This window comes from Saccopteryx bilineata, chromosome 4 (assembly GCF_036850765.1).
Source record: "Saccopteryx bilineata isolate mSacBil1 chromosome 4, mSacBil1_pri_phased_curated, whole genome shotgun sequence".
Classification (NCBI taxonomy): domain Eukaryota; kingdom Metazoa; phylum Chordata; class Mammalia; order Chiroptera; family Emballonuridae; genus Saccopteryx; species Saccopteryx bilineata.
In genome coordinates, this window is record NC_089493.1 from 50,862,177 (window position 1) to 50,886,053 (window position 23,877).

Below are 23,877 nucleotides of genomic sequence, written 5' to 3' on the forward strand. Positions count from 1 at the left end.
AGGTTGGGGAGAGAAGAGGCTGGAGAGGAAGCTCAGAGCCTGTTTGCCAAGGACCTTCCTTTACAGGCCCGGTCTGGCATTGCCATGGCAATTGTGGGTTCCGTACCACCCAGAGCAGGAGCTGAGGGCAGTAACTTACCCACCCTCAGGCAGCTTGTTTCTGGCAGTGCCAAGACTTGAACCCAAATCTACCTGATTATAAAACCGTGTACTTTCTTTTTTATCTTTTTATTTTTTAACACAGGTGGTGGTTGCAATAGTATAAATAAAAAAAATTGATACTGCAGAGGCCCCCTGTCTACCACAGGGTTGAGAGAGACACAAAGCTGCCTTGGCTCCTTCCTTACTGGGCCCCCAGGCCCCAGACTCCGCTGTGCTGGCCACTCCAGCTGTCCAGGAAGAGCTCATTCAGGGGAGGAGGGAAGCACCTTCTCAGGCCACTTCCTTTTCTTTGTCTGGGGCTGAGCCAGGAAGGGTCTGCTGGACAGGAGCAGAAGACAGAGAAAGAAAGAAAAGAGAAAGAAATGAAGAAAGAAAGAAAGAAAGAAAGAAAGAGAGAGAGAGAGAGAGAGAGAGAAAAGAGAGAAAGAAATCAAAGAGAAAGGAAAGCAAGAAAGAGAAAGGGAAAGGGAAAGGGAAAGAAAGGGAAAGGGAAAGGGAAAGAAAGGGAAAGGGAAAGGGAAAGGAAAGGGAAGAGAAGAGAAAAGAAAGGAAAGGAAGGAAACTTCCTTGTTGTCAGGAAAGACTGTCTCTTGGAAATGCTGCCCCTCCCTGGGTCCCATAGGCGTTTGGAAGAGGGGTGGGGGAAGCTGTCATCCTTTGTCTCCTTTTCCCTGAACGTCACCTCACCTAAGTCATAAAATCTCAGGTCCCCTCCACTTGTGACACCAGCTGACACTGTGGACAGGGCATGAAGGTGCCTGGGACCTCACCTTCAGTATTTGTACATCTGAGTACCATCCAATGACTTAGCATGTTGTCAGATCCTGTGCCAGCTACACAGAATGTCCCCAAGGAATTCTCAGTCTGAAGCTACTTCCCCATCTCAAACAAATGGGACACCCAGCAGTGGTAAGTGTAGTCAGCGGTCACAGTAAAATTAGGTGGTGTTTACTGCAAAACTATTTAAACTTTGAGGTATGCTTGAAAGGTTTCATATTAAATGTTGGGGGAAAAAGCTATCTTTCTCAAACCAGAGTATTTAATGGGGAAACATCTGCTGTATGTTGCCAGTTAGGAATAAGACACCACTATTATTTAACAGTTTCCTGGAGGAAAGTCCAACGCAATTAGAAAAGAAAAAGATACTAGAGGTATAAAAACATATAAGGAGATAAAATTATCACTACTTGCAAATGACAAGAGAGTATGCCTAGAAAACCTAAGAGAAAACACTGAAAAACTATTATATATAACTATATAATTAGTGAGTTTACTAACATGGCAGCATAAAAAATTAACATACAGAAACCAATGGCTTTCAAATATACACCACCAAATAGAAGATATAATGGGAAACAGGTCCTACAACACCAACAAAAAATGGTAAATATTTGTAACATTAGATCTATGTGAAGAAAAAATGTAACACACTAAATGGGCACAAAAGACTAGAACAAGTAACCAATGTTCACATATAGTTCGACTCAACATCAGAAGGTTGTCTCCACTCTTTAATTTATTCTACGACTGTAATATAATCCCCTCCCCAAAATAAGAGGTTTTGTGTATCTAAAGAAGCCGATTCCAAAATTAAATATTAAAATACACAAGCCAGAAGAGGCAGCAGTTAATCTTTGAGAAAAGACAATGATGAGTGATGAGTAGCCTTATTGATATTTTTTGTTTGTTTTCTCTTCTTTTTTTTTTAGCCTTATTGATATTACAACATAAAGCCTCAGGACCACAGCACTGTGTTACTGACACATTAACAGAGAGCAGCAGAAAAGAATGCAGCCCATAAAGAAACCCAAATGCATTGAGAAAAGTAGAATGTAGCAAAGACTTCAAATCCGTGAAGAATAGATAAATTACTCACCAAGTGATATTAAGACAACTGGATGGAATAAAAAAATTAAGTTGAATCTGTATCTCACACTTTACATCAAGATAAATTTCAAAGGTATCCAAGATGGAAATATAAAAATGAAATGATCCAAAGAACTGGAAGGCCTGTCAGAAAGCTACTTTACAATCATGGAGAAAGGAAGGCCTTTCTTACCACAGCCTGGATCCAAAAGTCATAAAAGAAAGGTCTGGTACATTAGAATTCTTGAAATTTAAAAGGAGAAAGCTGCTTTGCAAAAGAAAAAGCAACAATACCACTAACAAAAAACCCTTTTAAAGGTATATTTGCAACTTATATCCCAAACAATGGGCTAATTTCCTTAAAGAACTTATTAAATCACTAAGACAAGAACCACCAATGATCTATAGAAAAATGGATGAAGGATATGAACAATTCACATAAAAAGGAAACGAAAATACATTTTAAACATATAAAGATATTTTAACCTCATTTTTAATAAAAAATGCTATTTGAGCCTACTGTGAGACTGTTTCCCACACATCATTTTAGTAAAAATTTTAAAAGTGTGATAACACTCTATTTTCAATAAGGTAAGGAAACAAGCACATTTATACTTTGCTGGTGAGACTGTAAATTGTTACAACACCTCAACAGAAGACAATTTTGTCATTATCAAAATTTCAAAAACATATTATCTCCCCTCGTTTGAAATTAATATAGTATATTTATCTCCAACAACAACAAAAAAAGATCTTAGCTGTACATCTCATCAAATTTTTACACATGTATACATTCATGTACCTGCCACCACAATCAAGATACAGAACATTTCCATCGCTCTGAAAGTGTCCCATGCCAACACAAAACACAACCATTATTCTGACTTCAATCACCACCAGTTTGGGAATTTTGCCTGGTTTTGCACTTCAAATAAATGTAATCATACAGTAGGCACTATTTTGTGTCTGGCTTCTGTTCAACATGTTTTTTGGTTGTTTGGGTTTTTTGGGGGTTTTTTCTTTCATTTTTTAGAAAGAGAGAAAGAGGGAGAAGGAGGGAGGGACAAGAAGGGAGAGAGATGAGAAGCACCAATTTATAATTGTGTCACTTTAGTTGTAGGTTGATTGTTTCTCATACATGCTTTGACCGGGGGCTCCAGTTGAGCCAGTGACCCCACGCTCAAGCCAGCAACCTTGAAATGATCCCAAGCACAAGCTGGCAACCTCGAGGTTTCAAACTTTGGACCTCAGTGTCCCAGGTCAACACTCCATCCACTGTGGTGTACACATTTGTTTAACCTTATTAGATATCTCAGAACAGTTTTCCAAAGAGGCAGTAACATTTTACAGCCCACCAGCAAAGTATGAGAGTTCCACTTGCTCCTCATCCTCACCAACACTTGATATTGTCAGTCTTTCCAATTTTGGCCGTTTTGGTGGGTGTACAGTAATAACTCCTGGTTTTAATTTGCATTTTCCTAGTGAGTAATGATGGGCACAGCACATTGAAAAACAAGTCACACAAAAAGGAAGTGCAAATAGGACTTACATAAAGAGATTTTCAGCCTCAATCTTCATAATAATACTAACTGAAACTACTTTGACGAAGTGCCACCTCTTCATAGCCTTCTTGGCCATTTGTATATTCAATTTTATGAAAATTCCATTGTTTTTGCCTTATAATTTTTTTTTTGCCCATTTTAAAACTCAGTAATATAGTATTATGGATACCAGTCCTTTTTCAGATCTATGCATTTTAAATATTTTTTTCTTTATCTGTAGTTTGCCTTTTCTTCAATTTGTTGTTCCATTTATGCATTCATTGGTTGATTCTTCTGATTCTTTTTTTTTTTTTTTTTTGTATTTTTCTGAAGCCGGAAACTGGGAGAGACAGTCAGACAGACTCCCGCATGCGCCCGACCGGGATCCACCCGGCACGCCCACCAGGGGGCGACGCTCTGCCCACCAGGGGGCGATGCTCTGCCCCTCTGGGGCGTCGCTCTGCCGAGACCAGAGCCACTCTAGCGCCTGGGGCAGAGGCCAAGGAGCCATCCCCAGCGCCCGGGTCATCTTTGCTCCAATGGAGCCTTGGCTGCGGGAGGGGAAGAGAGAGACAGAGAGGAAGGGGGGGGTGGAGAAGCAAATGGGCGCTTCTCCTATGTGCCCTGGCCGGCAATCGAACCCGGGTCCCCCGCACGCCAGGCTGACGCTCTACCGCTGAGCCAACTGGCCAGGGACACGTTGATTCTTCTGATTCTTGTATGTGCCCTGACTGGGGATCGAACCCGCAACTCTTGCGTACTGGGACAACAATTCTCTAACCAACTGAGCTACCAGGCCAAGGCTCGCTCTTTCTTTTTTTAAGACAAATTTAATCGATTGATTTTAGAGATAGAGGAGGGGAGAGAGAGAAAGGGACAGGAACACTGATCTGTTTCTGTATGTGCGCGACTCGGATCCAACCGGCAACCTTTGCACTTCGGGGTGATGTTCTAACCAACTGAGCCATCCAGCCAGGGCTGCCTTTTCTCTTTTTTAATAGTATATTTTGATGAGCAAACGTTTTTATTTTGTTAAAATTCAAATTATCCGTTGTTTTTATAATTATTGCTTTCTGCATCCTGTTAAACAGTCTTTGCCTGCTACAACGTCAGGAAAAAATTCTCCTCTGTGTGTGTGCGCGCACGCTATTTCCTGGGAGAAAGCACATAGCTCTTGAGCCATCAAGGCAGCATCTAGGTATTCTACAGATATGTGCAACAAGGTGTGTCCTTAATTATTCTGTGTGGCACTGTTTATGACAGTGAAGGTATGGGAAAAATCCCAATGTCCATTAGGCTCTATCTATGGCTCAACAAAAGATGGTGCATCTAAACAGTGGAATACTGTGTAATGTAAAAATAGATGAAGAAACTTTCTGTATTTAATGTGGAAAGGTCTCCAAGATATATAATTACATGGAAAAAGGCAAGATGCAGGGAGAACAATGTAAGTAGTGTGCTATCTTTGTATAAAGGGATACACACACACACACATATATATACATATATATAATTTCGGGAAAGACATTTGAGAAACCATTAACACTGGCTGTCTTCTGGTAGAGAAAATGTAGTAGCTGGAGGCTAGGTGTGAGAGGCAGGCTTTTAACTGTGTATGCTTTCACTGCTTTGGAAGTTTGAGCCATCTGAAGGTTTTACTGTCTGAAAATAAATACTTATTTATAAATAGATGTTACTCTAAATGGGTGAGAGATTTCCCCGTGCACGGCTGCTGGTGAGTAAGGACAGTCCAGAAGCGGGAGGAGCCGGAGAAAAAGTGTGGGCCAGGGAAAGTGGACTGCAAAGTCAGTGCACCTGGGGGCCTTCGAGCACTTTACAGACCTTCATCCAGGGTCTCGTCATGGCCTCAGTGTTGAATCCAGGGGCTTTCATCGTCCTCGAGGGTAAGTCCTCTTAGATGGCCTATAGCTCTGAGCCCTCAGGAAAGTGTCTAGCACTGCGCTAGACACCTTGTGCATTTAAACCTCATTCCGATCCCAAGAAGCATTCTTAGGAATGATGTCCATTGGAGAAAGGAGGAATAAGAAGATCAGAGATGTTAAATAACTTGCTCAAAGTCACAGTAGCCTAACTGGTCCCAGGGCCTTGTACCCTTCCCTCTCCAGAGCACTATTAAGACCATGGTGAGAAAGGGGAGGTGGGAAAGAGTTAAGCACTCAAGAGTAAGCGACAAGGCATGTCCATGGCTTTTTCCGGGGCAGCCCCTCCCCCTTCCCATCCAGGTTGCTGTCTGGCTTTGGGCCCCATCAGCACCCCCTACCCACCCCCCGTGGCCGACTGCAGGAAGGAGGCACAGATGGCAGGCGAGGACGAGGCCCCCAGCCAGGCTCACCCAGCTGTCGCGTTGGAGAGCACCGTGTATCTCCTCCTCCTCCTCCTGCCTTCAACACTTGGGAGCCAGCCAGCCTGGCCCCAGCTGTTCCCTCTCCCTGGTCCAGGGCTCCTGCAGACCCATGTTTCTAAGGCCTTTGTCACTAGTGGAGGAGAAACACAGACTCCCAGCATGTCAGAGCTGAGCAGGACCTCAGAGGACACCGGGTTCAACATCACCTCTTACAGATGGAGAAACTGAGCCCGGAAAGACCACAAAGAGCCAAGCAGAGAAGTCAGGCTTCCTCAATGTCAGCAGAGTTTAGGATTTTGGAGCACCCCGCAGGGTGACGGGTGCCCAGGTGGTTGCATTGCCCTTCCCCACCGAGCTTCAGCCAGGGCAGGTCTGTTTGTCCTTATCTTATACAATGATATTCCTTCTGCAATTATGTTTCAGAGGTCTGTCTTTAACCTGGGCCTATAGACCCTTGAGCAGGTTGTGAGCTGGGATAGTAGAAAAACTGCAGTTTGCCTGATTGGTGGCGGCAGTGGCTAGAGTGTTGACCTGGGATGCTGAAGACCCAGGTTCAAAACCCCAAAGTCACTGGCTTGAGCTCAGGCTCACCAGCTTGAGTGTGGGCTCACCAGCTTGAGTGTGGGCTCGCCGGTTTAAGTGTGGGGTCATAGACATGACCCATGGTTACTGGCTTGAGCAAGGGGACACTGGCTCAACTGGAGTCCCCTGGGCAAGTCACGTATGAGAAGCAGTCAATGAACAACTAAGGTGCCGCAACAAAGAACTGATGCTTCTCATCTCTCTCCCTTTCTGTCTGTCTGTCTCTGTTTCTGTCTCTCTCACTAAAAAAGAAAGAAAAATTGCATTTATATTTTAGTAGCCTCTAACTAAAATTTAATATTCTTTTTGTTTATAAATGTAGACAACAAACCCCAGCAGGATTAGATGAACCAATAACTTTTTTATCAACAGACAGCAAAGATATTTTCAGATCACATTATCCTGTTACCGCTATCTCAAAAAGTATCGACACTCATCATTGCTTTGAAAATACAGTCCTTATTATTAGGCCCTCCACTTGATCATGTCATTTAATATATTAATATGAAAGTACATATACTACTATATTACAATTCTGGTATATATTATGATAACTATATTCCAATATAATTGGTTTCCTTTGTAATCTAATTTATTTTATTTTATGTATTTAAAAACTTCACTCTGGGAGCCCTGGCCAGGTAGCTCCGTTGGCTAGAGCATTATTTCTAGATGCCAGCATGGCAGGTTTGATCCCCAGTCGGGCACACAGATAACTTTACTCTGGAAAGAAGTCCGTGGGCTTTTCTAGACAGCTTTTCAAAGGGATCTATGCACTCCCTCCAAAGTTATGAATCTGTTTTATTTGGATAAAATGCTCCAGTGTTAAAAACTAAAGTCTGTGAAAACTTGAATACTGTATCTATAACTTTATAAGTCTAAGATTGAGGCTGAACTCTCTCCACATAAAGATGTACGGGAGAGGGAGTAGGTACGGGGCACTGGTGCCCTAGGGGCGGAGCCCACGTGCATGGCCTGTGCCAGGTACCCCCTCCCTGACTTTAACACCTTACAGAATCCTCAGAACAGTCTTGGGGTTGGGAGTAGCACTTATCCTATCCTACAGCGGAGGAAACTGCAGCACGCAACAGTTAGGTAACGTGCCCAAAGTACATGGCTAATAAATGGTGGAGCTGGGATTTGAATCCAGGCAGACTGACACCGGAGCCTTTGTGTCTCATCACTGAGCATCCTGCCTCCCCGTCTGGGTAGATCAGGTCTCTTACAGAAAGCCCCTAAGGTGTTGCTGCTGCTTGGGCGGGATGAGGGGAATAGGATTCTGAAGGGTTTGCTGTCCCAACTGATTGCCTGACATCTGGGACACAAGCTAGCTGTGCAACCTTGACCAAGTCCCACCCTCTCTCTGGGCCGCAGTGCCTCCATCTATAAAAGACTGAGCACTGCTGGTGTTCAACTGAGGGACAACCCACTTAAAGACTTGGGCATAGGTTGTTGAGCAACTAAAATCAAGGTCTTGGCTGAGTGGAACAGAAAGTGGTGGGACAGGCTGGCCCGTGCCTTGCTGATGCCACACAGCCAGCCCTCTCTTGTTTTGAGGGGCTATGAGTGCTGTGACCTCCCCTGGGACCTCCATTAAGGTGACCTGGCTCTTTAAGAGCCTTGGGATGGGGGTGAGATCAGGGACAGGAGGAAGGCCATCCTGAAAGGAAACTGCCCTTAGGACTAAATCAGGCCTGGAGTTTCTCAGGCGAGGCAAACACATACTCATTGTTCTGGAAGCTGCCATGGAAAGGGTCAATTAGTAGGGGCCTTGGCCAAGGCCTCTGGGCCCTATGGGCCCCCCGGGGAGATGCTGTTTCAAGCCAGTCACCTCAGATCCACTCAGCCCCCCCTCCCCGTGTACCCTATATCACTTTTGCTCCCTGAAGCATTGGGAGCCATGGGCACAGGAGGGAGTTTCTGAAGCAGCAGCTTCAGGCCTGACCCAACAGGCGAGTCTCTTGGGGGCACGGGGCTGCTGCCCCGCGTGAACACGGCTTCCTGCAGCCTGGAATTCCACTGTTAGCAACACAGTCCTTTGGATCTCGAGAGTTTGGTTTTCTTAAATCTCACCCTAACTTGAACCAATTGCAAATCCCTTGTAACAGGAAGCCATCGTCATCACCAACACTTTAGAGGGTTTGAGTTAGGGACTCTGAGAAGTGGCCGAGTGCAGGGATTCCTGGGACAGGGCACCGAGGGTGTCCAGACATGCTGTGTAACCTGGGGCAAACACTCCTCTCTGGGGCCAGTACTTCTCATGGGCACAGCATGGAATACGTGACTGCGGGAGACTCCTGATCTGCCCATTGTCAGTGTGAGCCTGGACTGGGGCCCTGGGAGGTGGGTGTGGACTGTGGGGATCGGGAGCTGCAGGCCAGCTCAGCACAGAATCGCACACTCATGCCTGCCCAACGAGCTTGTGCTTTGGATCTGAGTCAGGTAGATTTCAGAAAGCTCTTGCTCCCAATTTCCAGCCCCCCCCCACCCTTACCTCCATTAACAGGGAGCTTGTTCTGGTTATTATAAAAATAGAAATAAAAGCAATATGGCTTTTACTGAGCACTTGCTATATACCAAACACTATGGTACATCTTTCCTTATTTAGCCCGGGCTGACTCCAGATAAGCAGGCCTGCTGACTACAGAGGTCCAAGGGCTGGCTGGCACCAGAGCGGGTCCAGCCCGCCTCCCCTCCAAACTCTCCTTCCTCCAGGCACTCATCCTGGAGCAGTGCCATCAGTCACGCTCCCCTGGAGACAATGACCCCCACCCCACTAGCTACTGAGCACAATGGACGGGTTGTGGGTGCCTTCCCCTCTGGGCAGGGCGGGGCTCATTGCTGGAAAGTTCAGGGACCACACCAGACAATGGAGACAGTAGTGAGAAGGCCAAAAAATATGCCTCCCCTTTGCTGGCTGCAGGCTGGGCAGTCCCCAGGCTATTTCTGGGCCTGGCTGGATAAGAAAGGGAGGGGATAGGGAAAGCTGTTGGCATCGCGGAGCTCCTACTGACTGAGCACACACTGTGTGCCATGCGGGTGCTGAGTGCTTTATTCAGCACCTTATTTAGTCGTCACAGCACCCTGAGAACAATTACCGCTCTTATTTCAGACACAGAGAAAGTGAAGCCCAGAGGGATTCCATGCCCAAGGGTTCACAGCTATGGGGTAGAACTATCATGCCCCTTAGCTCCAGGCCTTAGAAGAAAATGGGGAGCAGATCAAGCTAACTGCCAAATTGGTTTGGGTCCAGGCCAGTGCCCATGGGCAAGTCAGGGCCCACAGCCCAAGTTCACAGAGATCCAGTGAACCAGCCCTACTATCTCCAGCCTCCCAGGCTCTGCTAGGAATCAGAGGAGAGAAGCAGAGGAGCAGCTAGTGGACGCCTTGGCCCAAGGCAGAGGGGTGGGCTCTTGGACCTGCCAGCATACCCACTGGCCAGGCTCTGTCCCTGCCCCCCCCCATACCTCAGATCCAGAGAATGCCCTATCCGAAAACCCTGAAATAAAGTAAGGAAACCACATTGCTACTTCTGCTGAAGGGCTTGTCTGCACTTTTCTTAAAAATAAGCAGTCATTCTTCCAAAAAAGGAAAAAACACAAAGCAAGGCTGTCAATCTCAGGCCTCAGACAAATGGAATAAAGTTGCGACTTCTCTCTCCCAAAGTCACTTACTGTACATTTGGGCTGTCACAGCCTTTGAGATGCAAATCGCAGCAAGCAGAAGGCAGCTTGTAGAACAAAGAACCATTGAGGAAAGATCAGAAAAATGGATTTGGAAAAGGATCTCTGAATTCCCCCAGGAGAGGGGGAGACAGATCTGCAGAAGGGAGCAGTGGTGGAGACTTGGGGCTATGTTATGGGACAGAGAAGGACTGAGGAGCTCCATGCTCATTGTGGGAAGCCATGGGGAGGGAGAGAAATTTGGAATGGAACCATAGGCTTTGAATGAGTGAAAAGGTCTGATTTTATTAGTTTTCGGCACTGAGCTGGGCACTTTTCCTCCCTTCTTTTAATCTTAGGCCTCAAACATACTGCGAATCATGGAGCTAACTGGTTTGCCAATTATTGGGTTCGATTCCAGAGAGAAAGCGCTGGGTGGGGCAATACTGTTCTAAGGGCTTGAAGGGGGGATGCAGCACCCCTGCGGTCCGGTCCGGGAAGCCCCTGCAGGGCACCACATTGTCCCTGGGGCTGGGAGGGGAGGGGATCCCAGGACCTGAGAAGGGAAACCTCAGCTGGAAAGATGGAGCCCTGTGCCTCTGGGACCTGGCCTCCGGTCAGCACAGAGCCTCCTTCTGGAGCACTTCCTGTGTGCAGGCCCTGCGCACATGTTCTCTACCCTCTGGGGCTCTTGTCCAATTGAGGTGGCTAACTGACTACAGACTCCATGTCAACAGGAACTTGGTCTCGTGTCTTGCTGCATCTTGGGTCCTGGAACTGGGACCAGGACTTAGTAGATATTCGATATATATTTGTTGGATGGATGGGTGGATGGATGGGTGGGTGAATAAATCAATGGATGAGGGGGTAGATGGATGGGTGGGTTGGGAGTAGTGGGTAAATGAATAAATAAATGGATTAGAGGGTGGGTGGCTGGGTGGGTGGATGGATGCATGTGGATGGGTGGATGCTTGGATGGATGCATGTGGATGGGTGGATGGATGAATGGATGCATGGGAGAAGGTGGGTAGACGGGTGGATGGGTGGGAGAAGGTGGGTGGATGGGTGGATGGGTGGGAAAAGGTGGGTGGATGGGTGGGAGAAGGTGGGTGGATGGACAGGTGAATAGATGGATGGATGGATTAACCACCTAGGAAGATAAGGAAGCATATAAAAAGTACTCTAACAATGATAGATACAAAATGCCTCCAGACAGGTGCTGGAATGGGGAAAGGTCCATGGAGCTGACCCCATCTGACTGGGCCTTGAGAATGAGAAAAAGCTATTCCTATATTCCGCACAGTACCCACCAGCACACGGGTGAGTACATATTCAACTAAAATGATGTTAGAAGGGAACAGAATGTGAGAACTAAACTGAACTCCAGAGATCATGTGGTCCAACCTCACCATTTTACAAAAGAGAAAACTAGAACACAGGAAGGTAAGTGGCTCACCTGAAGTCATACAGCAATGACATGGCAAGGCAGAGACTCAGTGACAGCCTGATTTGTCAGCCTCTGTGCTGTGCTACTCTCCTACCCCAGGGCTCTGCTCTTCCCACGGAGATGCCTGTGGATCTTTGCTACCATTCCTGCCTCAGGCCTCCTCTGCCACTCACCCCTGCCAGGCTGTGGAGACAGGGAGCAACAGCCCAGCCCTGGCCAGGCCTCCCATCCTTGAACACCAGGCTCAGGAGAATAAGCAAGAGGAGGCCACAGTGAGTGGGTGAGAAGGGAATGCAGCCCCCCAGCCCCAAGACTGAGGAGGAGCTGTTCTGCCACCGGGTTGAGACCAAGCAGGCGTGGGGTGGGGGGAGGCCCCAGGGCTCACACAGGGGGTAGGAGTGACCCTCACCTGGAGATCAAGCCCAGCACCCCAATCCCAGGATTGTGTTATTTTCACTATATGCAGCTAAAGATAAATTAACCAGGGACTCTAGTGTCTGGAGAATGCAATAATGGCCCATCATTTTGAACTGCTGGCAGGAGCAGTTAAAATGGACTTGTTCAAACACCATGGAGTTGGCTCCTTGAGCAAAACGTGAGCAGGACCCTCTCAGAGAACTCACACCTGCTGGCCTGCCCCCAGGTCTCTAAGACCAGACCTGATAATACTTGGGTCCTCAGTGCCTGGCATGGCTGAGTGCCCAGACCATGGCCAGGACTAAAGGAACGATGCTCTCTGAACGATGCTCTCTGGTGTGGTCTCCTGCTCCGGGACACCTCTCTTCACCTCTCCTTGCCGAATGAAATTGCTGCTTCAGTCCGTCAGAGAGGAAGCTTCCCCATAGGCTCTCAGAAATGCCTGCTCTCCTGGCTTCCAGAAGAGAGGGAAACACGTGGTGTCGGCTCATCACAGGAGCTCACGCAATACAGACTGAATTAATGTTCAAGGAAATCCTTGGAGATATGCAAATGACAGTAATAGCAACATAAGGCACATCTATAGACACGTCTCTCCCGAACTCTTTGTAAGGTGGGCAGACATGTGGCTGGGAGAGCCCTACATTGAAATTCTGCCCCTGTGTACCATGCAGTCTTGAATGAGTCACTTGACTTCTTCGAACCTGTTTCTTCATCTGTAAAATGGGGAGAATAACTACTTTCATCCTGGGACTGGAGGTGAGATTCAAAGAGAGCAGAGGTGTTAGACCCTCAAGCATTCCATAGGTGATTCTAGAGTGCAGCAGGGCCGAGAACCTCTGGGGAGAGAACCCAGACACCTGATGTTCAAGCCAGGCTTCTTTCTTTTCTACCAGGTACCAGGTGGGGTACCAGGAAGCTGGCTAAAACTCAGGCACACGAGCCTTGTGCTTCCAGCTTTGGTCTTTTTGGGTCTGGATGGGCTGCCCCAGGGAGTGTGGCAGGAAAGGGGAGGTGCACCTGGGGAGGCCCAAGTGATTAATCAGGCCTGGGCACAGTGCCTGGTCTCTGGAATATTCATAAGGCCCCTCCAGCTGTGCCAGGCAATCAGGGTGCTGATTGCTCCCCCATCTGCAGCTTAACATTCCACTCCAGAGAGTAGTGAGCTGGCGGCTGAATGCTAACTAGGGGGAAAACAGGCTCTGGCCTTCACAACAGCAGCCTGAACAAGAGGCCCGGGAAAGACAAATCCACTGCTTCGAGATCTGCCCGCCAGTCAGAACAGATCTGCTCACCAGCATCACGGGCCACGGAAAGGGTCGTGGATTCAGAAATAAGAGAGCAGGTTTCAGGTCCAGCTCCTGCACTGACCAACTACATGCCCGTCTCTGCAGCCTCAGCTTCCCCAACTGTAAAACGCGATGGTTCCACCTGCCACCTGAGAGGATGGAGACATGTCTGCTGGACCAGAGTGCCATACAAAGACAAGGCATTGTCACTGTTTGGCTCCCTACCCTGGAGAAAAGTTTTTACTCATAAATATTAAAATCTCAGGCCAACAGGCTTTCAGGGAAACAAAACAAAAGGAATGACACTTCCTGGAAGAGGGGCAGCCTCTCTCTGCAGGCTCAGGAATTTCGGGGGTCCTGGGTTCACAATGGTCTCATCTGGCCCAAGCCTCTCAGTGAAGCCAGAAGGGAACGAGAGGGACACCAACAGTAGATAGAAAGCAATTTGGAAAAAAAAATCGACAACAACAGTGTTCTGGGGGACTCTCGGTGGTTGAGGATGACAGCCTGCTGCCATTGTAGGGTCAATGTAGGGGAGGGACAAAAGTGTGCCACGTGAGTCTACAGCTCACGACTAACCCTCAAAGCAGTGATCAGTAGTCATCAAGAAATGGCCCAAACCTTTTCTGTGTTTTTAGTGAGTAACACAGGAAACTGTTTTCTAGGGAGATTTCTATCAAACTGAGGGAAAAATGCTGAAGCTAAAATAATATAACCTTCTTCCCAGGAAATCGATCTGCTTGGGACGGCTCATCTCTGCTGAGAAAATGAGGGGTTTCCGAATTCGGCATGATTGTTACTGTTGTTTATCAGCCCTTCTTCCCCTTACCCACCAGCCAGGCCCTTGCCTGCAGGTCCAGCTCTGACCACAGGGGGCAGGAGACTGACAGCCTTGGCCCAGGCAGTAGGCAGTGGCAGTCTCTTCTGGGGGTGGGACTCTGCTCCACAGAGTCTGGGGTCCTGCTCAAACTCAGTGAACCACTCAGATCTTGGAGCTGCTTCATTCTCCCAGCCATCCACCCCGCAACCCTCACCACCGCCTGCCCATGTGGATAATGTCTGTATTTTCTCCAACAAGCTCATAAACCTGCGTCACCCTGGGAGATGGATTCAGCTTTGGGCTATGCGGCCTCTGAAACCTTAGGGGCTCCCTCCTCACATCCGCAAACTGCTTTCATTACTCTCTTCTCCCCCTAAAGCAGATAACATTACGCATTCATCTAAAAAGCTTTTTAGAAAATATTGCTAAGGAAAACAAAGACAATGAAAGAAAACTCACGATCCCAATACTTGAAGATAACACCTCTAGGACCAGGTGTCTATTCTCTCAGTCTTTTCCAGACAGGGAGATGGGTACATAGATATTTTTAAATGGGATCATTTAAGCATATTTCACCATTTTGTTTTTCACTTAACAGTGTGCCATAAATAGTTTTCTCTCGTTAAATATTCTTCTGCACCAGTGGTTCTCAAAAGTATGGGTTGGGACCTGTGGGGTCCCAGGACTTTTTCAAAGAGTCTGTTGGGTTAAAACTATTTTCATAATAATGCAAAGACATTATTTGCCTTTTCACTCTGCTCTCTCAGGAGTGCACCGTGGAGTTTGGGAGAGGCTGCCTAATATGTGATATCACAACAGGCCAAATGTAGATGCAGATATGCAAATCATGTTTGTCTAGGCAACAGACTAATTTAAAGAGATTTGCAAACATATAAAACAATGCCATTCTTCTCATTAATTTTTTTTGTTGTTTTAGAAAGTATAGTAAAATATATTATTTGGAGAACATGAAAATATATTTTTTGGAGAACATAAAAGGGTTTTATTGTTGTTTTTAAATAAAGTAACATACATATTTTTGAAATTTCTTGGTTTTTATTTATTTATTTTTTTTTAAGTGTGAGGAGGGATGATAGAGGGACAGACTCCTGCATGAGCCCTGACCAGGATCCACCCAGCAACCCCCATCTGGGGCCAATGCATGAATCAACCAAGCTATTCTCAGAACCTGAGGCCAACGCTGGGACCAACAAAGCTATCCTTAGCACCTGGGCCAACACTTGAACCAATCAAGCCACTGGCTGTGGGAGGGGAAGAAGGAGGAAAAGGGGAGAGGGAGAGGGAGAAAAGCAGATGGTCACTTCTCCTGTGTGCCCCAGCTGGAGATTGAACCCAGGATATCCACATGCCAGGCCAATGCACTATGCACTGAGCCAACTGGCCAGGGCCTTGGTTTTTATTTTAAATATGCTAAATATTTATAGACATAGTCCATGTAAACAAAAGCTCTTTGGGGTCTGCAATAATTTTTCAGTCAAGTGGTTCTGGGGCTGAACACTTGAGAGCGACTGTCTACGTCACCAGTTCTGATGATTTCACCGCGCCCCCAGGTTTGCTCAGCGACTTCCTTATTGATGGATCTGCAGGTTGTTTCCACTGTTCACTATTATAAATATGCTACACAAACCATCAAGTACTTATGTAAACTGAAAACTTCATGAAATTAGAGAAAACAACAGAATCCAACAGGCAGTTTGAGTCATCATTCTCAGTCCATTCTTTTTTTTTTTTTTTTTAATCCAGTGAGAGGAGAGGAGGCAGAAAGACAGACTCCTGCATGTGTCCTGACCAGGATCCACCCAGCAAGCCCACTAGGCAGTGATGCTCTGCCCATCTGGGGCATTGCTCTATTGCTCAGCAACCGAGCTCTTCTTAGTGCCTAAGGCAGGAGGCCATAGAGCCATCCTCAGCACCTGGGACCAACTCCCTCCAATTGAGCCTTGGCTGCAGGAGGAGAAGAGAGAGGGAGAGAAACGAGAGGAGGAAGGACAGAGAAGCAGGTGGGTGTTTTTCCCGTGTGCCTTGACCAGGAATTGAACCCAGGATGTCCACTTTCTGGGTTAACCACCGAGCCAACCAGCCAGGGCCTCTCAGTCCATTCTTAGATACAGATACCTTGTATCTTTCTATACATGGAGAGAAATACCCTGTGAAGAGTATTTTCTTTTCTGCAATCCATGAAATGTTTACAAAAGCTGATCTAAAAAAACAAAGCTGATCATATTTTAGACCAGTGCTACTGACAGTATAAAACTCTGGTACCATTACAGAAATTGAGAGGAAGAGTTTAGAAACTTTTATGCAATTTGAAAGAGAATTTTTTTTTTACTTATTAATTTTTAGAGGAAGAAGAAGGGAAAGAGCGAGAGAGAGAGAGAGAGAGAGAGAGAGAGAGAGAAACATCGATTGTTGTTCCACTTACTCATGTCATTGGTTAATTTTTTAATGTGCCCTGATTGGGGATCGAACCTGCAACCTCAGCACATCAGGACAATGCTCTAATTGGCCGAAGCTTCCTGGCCAGGGCCAGGAGAGAGAAATTTTATTATTTTATTTCTTTTGGAAATAATAGAAGTTGACGTTTGTAAATAGTAAAAATTAAGCACTAAAAACATGTTGCACACATTCCCAGAGAATGTTTCTGTAGGATGGATTCCTAGAAGTGGACTTCCCGGGCCAGTGACACGCACCTTTAAATGTTAACACAGATCGCCAGGTTGCCTCCGTTTACATCTCACCACGGAATACAGCAAGAGTGGACGTGAGCGTCTGCTCTCACAGCTTTGGGAGGACCAAGGACTACTGCTCTGTTAAGTCTCTTTCTATTTAGCACGTTATAAGATATAATTTGTCCTTCTAAAAACTGCTAACTCACATCCTCAGCTCGTTTTCTAGGTTCTTTTTCTTATTGATTTCTCTGGACCCCTTACATATTCTGCACACGAATCTTTTGTCTGTTATATATTTTAACCATTGTACTCAACTATGTGGTTTGCCTCTAATTTTGCTTACGTGTCTCATTGAAGTGCCAAAACTTTTCCTTTTTTAAAAAAGTATTCTAATCTATTCATCATTTCCTTCTTGTCTTAGAAAGCCTTTCCTCATTGCATGATTTTAAAAATGCTCTCCATTTTTCTCCAGTATACTTGAAGCTTTCCTCTCCTTTTTGTCTTTTAATGTTTAATCCACCTGGAAGTAGCTTTTCTTAGGATGTGAGGCCCTGACTGCTGACCTCTGCGAGCCACTGAATGGAGTACGGCAAGGGGTCGGCGACGGTGTGAGCCTCGCAGGAACGTGCTGGGGAACTGCTGCTGGAGCTGAGCTAGTTAGGTATTTGAGCCCATCTGGGGAGGGAAGCTGCATTTCAGAATCCCTTTGAATGTGTTACAGCCCCTAAGTCAACCGGCAAAGTTGAGGAGCAGAGCTGACGATCCTCCCAAAAAAGCAGCAAAACATCTTCAACATGTCACGTGGTTCACAAGGAGTTTTCATGTCCGTTATCCCACTCAATACCAACCTCGCAGATGTAGACAGAGGAGGATTTAGGATCCTCACTGTACCATTACAGAAAAATAAAATTGCAGAGAGGTTAAGCGACATGCCTGAGGCCATGCTAAAACCCAGACCTCCTGCTGCAAAGTCCACCGCTTCTTGGACCTATCTGTGCCCCGGGCACTGTCCTCAATATCACTGCAGCTGCCCGTTTGGCGGAAGGGAGGATCTGGCCCAAGTCTTTCCCAAACCTGTGCTCTCCCACTGTGGGTCGGAGAGACTGGAAAAAGCCATCCGCTACCACCAGCTGAGGGTGGATTTCAAGACCAAGCTTTCCTCCTCATGCACCTCCTCCTCCCCTGAGCGGTTTGGCAGAGGGTGGGAGTGGAGATGAGTCAGGCCGGGAAGGGTGAGCTCAGCCATAAACAAGCAGGACTGACAGCAAGCACTTCTCCTGAGGCGTGTGACCTTCCACGGGCCTCCGGGGACTCTGCCTGAACAGCAGAGCTTCAAAATTTCATGATCTAGGCTTTGCCGATTTAATTTGCTGCACTCACGAAGGCAGACACAGAGGGGAAAATCTTTAGATAGAAGGTGTGGGATGAGGGAGAAGGCAAATGATTGTAAGTCTCTCAGTGGAGAGCTGCAATGTTTTTTGTTTTATTTTATTTTTTAAATAAGTGTGCCATTTTTGCAGATGTCCAATGCGCCCATGGCTGTGTCTTCCTCCCTTCCAGCTCCAAACCAAAATAACATCCAGGACACAGGGTGGGAGAGCTGGACCTGGTCTTGGAGATCATGTGTGTCAGTCCCTCGGGTTAACAAGAACCTCAGGTATCCTGGGGGAAGTGACTTGTCCAAGTGCACACCCGTGGGGAAGCTCTGGGAACAGATCTCAGGTCTTCCGGAATGCAGACACACCTGTTCTGGTGAATCCCTGGAGAACCTCGGGGAGGCACAGCCACTGGATCCGTGAGGAGGAAGTCAAAGGTAGTGAGGGGTGCAGAGAGAAATAGGGGCAACTGCCTATGAATGACCAAGGAGGGCTTCTCTCTGCCCAGAGAGATGCTGGGCACCTACCTGCTCCAGGGGGATGACTAGGAAGGACCCTCCTCCTGCACTCTCGGTGACGATGGCCAGGAAGCGGGCGTTGACGGCACAGAAGTGGTTATCATGCACATTCTTGGTGATGGGGATCCCGTCGAAGCAGTGCTCCCGGTTGGCCACCTTCCCATACACGTTCCGGAACTTGGAGCTTCGGTATTGCGGACGCCAGGACATCTATGGGGGGCCAGGAAAGACAAGGGTCAGGCTGGTCAGTGTTGCCTGAAAGGCCTTAGCTAGACACTGGGGAGGAAAGCTGCTTCCCAGGAATGCAGGAGGTGGGCCAGCATTGGTGCTGTCCTCAGGACACAGGGAGAGGGGAAGGCATCTCCAAGAATTGCGTGCCCGACCCTGTGCTAGAGCAGTTACTCTTTTTTTTTTTTAGTTTTTTTTTTTTTTTTTTCATTTTTAGAGAGGAGAGAGAGAGGGAGGGAGAGAGAGAGAGAAGGGGGGAGGAGCTGGAAGCATCAACTCCCATATGTGCCTTGACCAGGCAAGCCCAGGGTTTTGAACCAGCGACCTCAGCATTGAGCAGTTACTCTTAATAAAGCCCTACAGGAGTGAAGATTGCCATGAGGGTGTTCACACATTTCCTGCCCTTTTTTTTTTTTTTTTTTTAAGTGAGAGGAGGGGAGATAGTAAGACAGACTCCCACATGTACTGCAACTGGATCCACCTGGCAACCCCCATCTTGGGCCGATGCTTGAATCAACCGAGCTATTTTTAGCACCTGAGGCTGACACCTAGACCAATCAAACTATTCTTAGTGCCCAGGGTGAAACTCGAACCAATGGAGCCACTGGCTGCAGGAGGAAAAGAGGGAGAGAAGGGGGGAGTGAGGAGCAGATGATTGCTTCTCTTGTGTGCCCTAAACAGGAATCAAACCTGGGATGCCCATATGCTGGGTTGATGCTCTATCCATTGAGCAAACCAGCCAAGGCCATTTCCTGGTTTTGGTACATACTCCCATCCCACCTTCCAGAAAGGATGTAGGGTCCTTTCACTTCCAAGGGACTTGCCATGTGATAGAGTAAGACCACCCATCCAACAACCTATATGGGCTTGTTCGTGCCAGAGATTGCTCAAACTACAGGAGGTGCAGACAGGTTGGCTGGGTGTCCACAGAGAGAACATTGCTGATGACAAGGGGTGGGAGGAAGATGTCCCCTCTATATACAAGGAGCCAAACAGCCAGCCATTATCATCCCCTCCTCTGATTCTCTCAGATTTCTAACCCACAAGTGCACCCTCAGAAATTGTTTAGTTCCATATGTTATCATCATTGTCACCACCAGGTACAGAAAGGTGAAGTGACTTGTCCAAGGTTATACAACTAATGAGTTGGACCATGAACACGGCTTTGTTGGCTGTAAATCTAAGACTTTTTCTTATGTCAGACTACCCTTTGGAGAAAGGCTCCTCAATGCGTGGACCACAGATGACCAGGATCAAAATCATCTGGTGTGGGGGAGGTTTCCGAGCCTCCTTCCCAACATCATTTGTTAGAAATGTAGATTTCTGGGTCCCCGTCCAGACCTACTGAATTCAGTACGTGGAGGATGGAGCCCAGAAGTGAACATTTAAGTCAGTTCCCATCCCCTACAGTGAGAGTGAAGTTTAAGAGTCTGTGTTCTAGAGAGTGGAGTGGTATTCTCCCCAGCCCTCCCTGACTCCTATCTATGACACAGGCTCCAGCCAACCAGCAAACCAACCAACCAAACGGTTCCCACTGCATGTCTGTCCCAGGATATACACAGAGGTTGGGTGAGGGCTGGACGGGCAGCCCGCAATGGAGCCCAGCTTCACGGGAGGATGGCAACCCCTATGTGGACCCTATGAATGGACACCATCACAGGTGGAGTCCTGGCAGACACACATCCAAGCGTGATGAGCCACAGGCGAGCATCCAGCCCAGGGCCTGACACACTGCGAAGCTCAATAAAACACTTCGTAAAATGAACATGCTTCTGGCCTGACTTTGCCATTATCCATCCCCCCCTTCCTGCCAAATCTCCTGATGTGTCTTGAGTCTCCCGCCCGAATTCAGGACGGAAAGGGGCAGGCTCATTTCTTCACAAGAATTTTGCAAGGGGAGGAAAACAAAAGGAAACACCTCCACAGAATCAGAAAAACTCTGGGAATTTGAAAACAAAACTTTGCATTTGATTTAAATAAAGCCAGGAGCTCAGCCACAAAGCCATCTTTATTGGAGGACCAAGTTCAGAGCCAATGAGGAGAAACGCAGGGAAGCCTCCTCACCTCTACTCCCCCCAAGGCTCCACTCCCCCAGGCCACCTGCACCCGCAGGGCCAGTCTCCCTACTTTCCAATCCTCCCCACCTCCCTGCCCCTGTGCCCGCTGTAGCCCTCTGCTGCCTGACTTCTTCTCTTTCTGCAAAGTTCTGCCCCAGGTCACTCAGGACAAAGTCCTGCTGCTGGGCAAGCCCACTGGGCGCTGCCTGGTTGGTCACTACTGTCTGTGTGGCCTCAGCCAAGCTCCCTCCACTCTCTCGGCATCTGCTCACCAGGATTACATCAGCGCTTCCCAGAGTAGCATCTCAGGCGGTGGCTTACAGTTCCCTTACATCAGCGGTTCTCAACCTGTGGGTCGCGACCCCGGCGGGGGTCCAACCACCAAAACACAGGGGTAGCCTAAAGCCATTGAAAATACATTTTTTAGAAGTCCCGGGTTCGATTCCTGGCCAGGGCACACAGGAGAAGCGCCCATCTGCGTCTCCACCTCTCCCCCTCTCCTTCCTCTCTGTCTCTCTCTTCCCCTCCCGCAGCCGAGGCTCCATTGGAGCAAAGATGGTCCGGGCGCTGGGGATGGCTCTGGTCGCGGCAGAGCAACGCTCCCGGAGGGGCAGAGCATCGCCCCCTGGTGGGCAGAGCGTGGCCCCCTGGTGGGTGTGCCGGGTGGATTCCAGTTGGGTGCATGCGGGAGTCTGTCTGACTGTCTCTCTCTGTTTCCATCTTCAGAAAAATACAAAAAAAAAAAAGAAAATACACTTTTTATTTAAAAATGTATTGTATAATAAATATGTATTTTCTGATGGCTTTAGGTGACCCTGTGTTTTGGTCGTTCGACCCCCGCTGGGGTCGCGACCCACAGGTTGAGAACCGCTACTTTAAAACATGGTACAGAGATGAATTTTTAATTGTAGTCATTATGTGTTTATTTTAATTTGCTTTTAAAAATATAACTTGCATGGCAAATCTACAATTTCACAGATTTTATTGCTAATAAGGCTAAGTTAAAAAATAATGAATCAATTCAAAGAAAAACTAATATGAAAATTATAGTACGGCGGTATGTGGATAAAATTGAATTTTAGGAAAAATTCAATCTGATATGGAAGTGCTGGAAATCACTCTGTCTCTTCCAAGTAGAACATGCTAGATTCCAGAGTTCCCAAGGAAAAGAAAGGAAATGGCGAGCTTGCTCACTCCAACTTCCCGTTACTTGCTGGTGCAGTTCTGGCCTGGAATGCCTTCACCCCTCCTCTCTGCCCAGCCCAACCTTAGCTTGTCCGACTCACCCAGACTCCACAGCCCACCATGACAGCCAGCACCTCTCCCTAAGCTCCTAGTCTAGAGCTGTCACAGGCTCTCTTGTCCCGAGGGCGTCGTCTCAGCTCTGTGATGGCAGGCAGTGACACCACGGTCTCTGAGCGGAGCTGGAAGCTGTTCTGTGCTTTTCCTGGGCAGCCCAGGTGGGTCCTGAATGCCGTGGGGAAACCTGCGGGGTATCTGGCCTCATGAGCCCCTCCTCGGAGGGATCCCCACCTGGTGGGGAGACAGATGGGTACAGTTTGGCTTCCACCAGAAGGCAAACCTCAGGGAGCCACATCCTAGCCCTTCTGGTGAGCAGCAGCACGAGTTCTTTCTCCACCCTGAGCACAGACCATGGCCGGGTACCTGGGATGCGCTGAACCGGGCCTGTTTGTAATCGGTCCAGCTCCGTGCTTTCCCAGAGCTGACTTCATTTCAGGGTCTCATGGGTGGCAGTGAGGGAAAGGGCAAAAAGAACCAGACCGAGAGCCACGCAGATTTAGATACAAGCTACGTCTGCTGCTGCCTTGCTGTGTGAACTTGGACAAGCCACTTGATCTCTCTGTGCCACCTCCAGCCACTATAAAGGAGGCTGATACGCCCCATTGCCTCCAAGTGTGTGGAAGGGTCAGTGCCACGTTGCTATGCTGTGCATAGCACAGGGCTGGCATCCTCTGGATGCTCAAAGGGGCAGAATATGAGGCAGGAGAAGACTGGCTGGGCACTGTGCCCCCACCACAGACCCGTTGTCCATTCCAAACACTGCAGAGCCCTGCAGTCTGAGGGGCTGAGATTGAGCCCAGGCCCTCTGGTCCCCAAGCTGCATCCTCCACGGCTGGGGGATCAACATGGGCCTCCTGGGAAATGCATTGGCCCAGAGCTCCTGAGACATCCAGACAAGCTGACCTGGTTGGCTGGCCAGAACCCTCCACACCACAGGCATATTTCCCTGGGCCGGGGGTGGGGGGCAGCGAGCTTGCGGTTGCCTGAGATCTCTGGATCTATTTTCCCACCTGACTTCACTTCATCCTCCCCCACGCCTTTCCTCCCCTTCTCCTTCCTCTTTTCCCTGTTCTTTCTGTGGTGTCCCCACCCTCGCCTTGCTTCCCTCTCTCTGCCACCTCCCTGTTCCTGTGGATACAGCAAAGAGGCATTTGTGGCCACGGCTCCTAGCCGGCACACGTGCACTCTTCTTGAAAACATTTCGTGTCGCCCCTCAGCCCAGCTAGCATTGCTGAGCTGGATGTTGTGTCCCGGGGGACCAGAGCCCTCAGGCTGGGGGTCTGCACTCAGCTGGCATGTTCTTCCAGTGAGTGTGTCTCCTGGGGTAGCGCTCCCCCCACAGCAGGCTCTAGAGTGATGCAGGCCTGCTTCTTGGGAACATGGAGAGTGTCTTGCCAAGGGCTTTGTTCTCAGCAAGCCTGGCACTGGCCTCTCCCCATTGGCTGGTAGACAGGGGCTGGATCTCCATAGAGATTCCCTGTGCTGGGCCGTGGAAGGGCTGATGGAGGGAGGCTGGGTCCCTGTTCATCAGTGGTTCTTCCTCACTGAGCCCGCA

General features: G+C 48.1%; 1 protein-coding gene across 4 annotated transcripts in view; it reads right to left on the minus strand.

Annotated features, from left to right (window-relative positions):
- The window catches only part of CORO2B (coronin 2B), a 188,071-nt gene that overhangs the window by 51,439 nt on the left and 112,755 nt on the right, over positions 1-23,877 (minus strand). For all 4 annotated transcript variants that reach the window (XM_066273092.1, XM_066273090.1, XM_066273089.1 and 1 more), the window contains one exon: positions 18,745-18,945. In XM_066273092.1, coding sequence (XP_066129189.1) covers positions 18,745-18,945 — 201 coding nt within the window. The remainder of the gene's footprint in view (positions 1-18,744; positions 18,946-23,877) is intronic.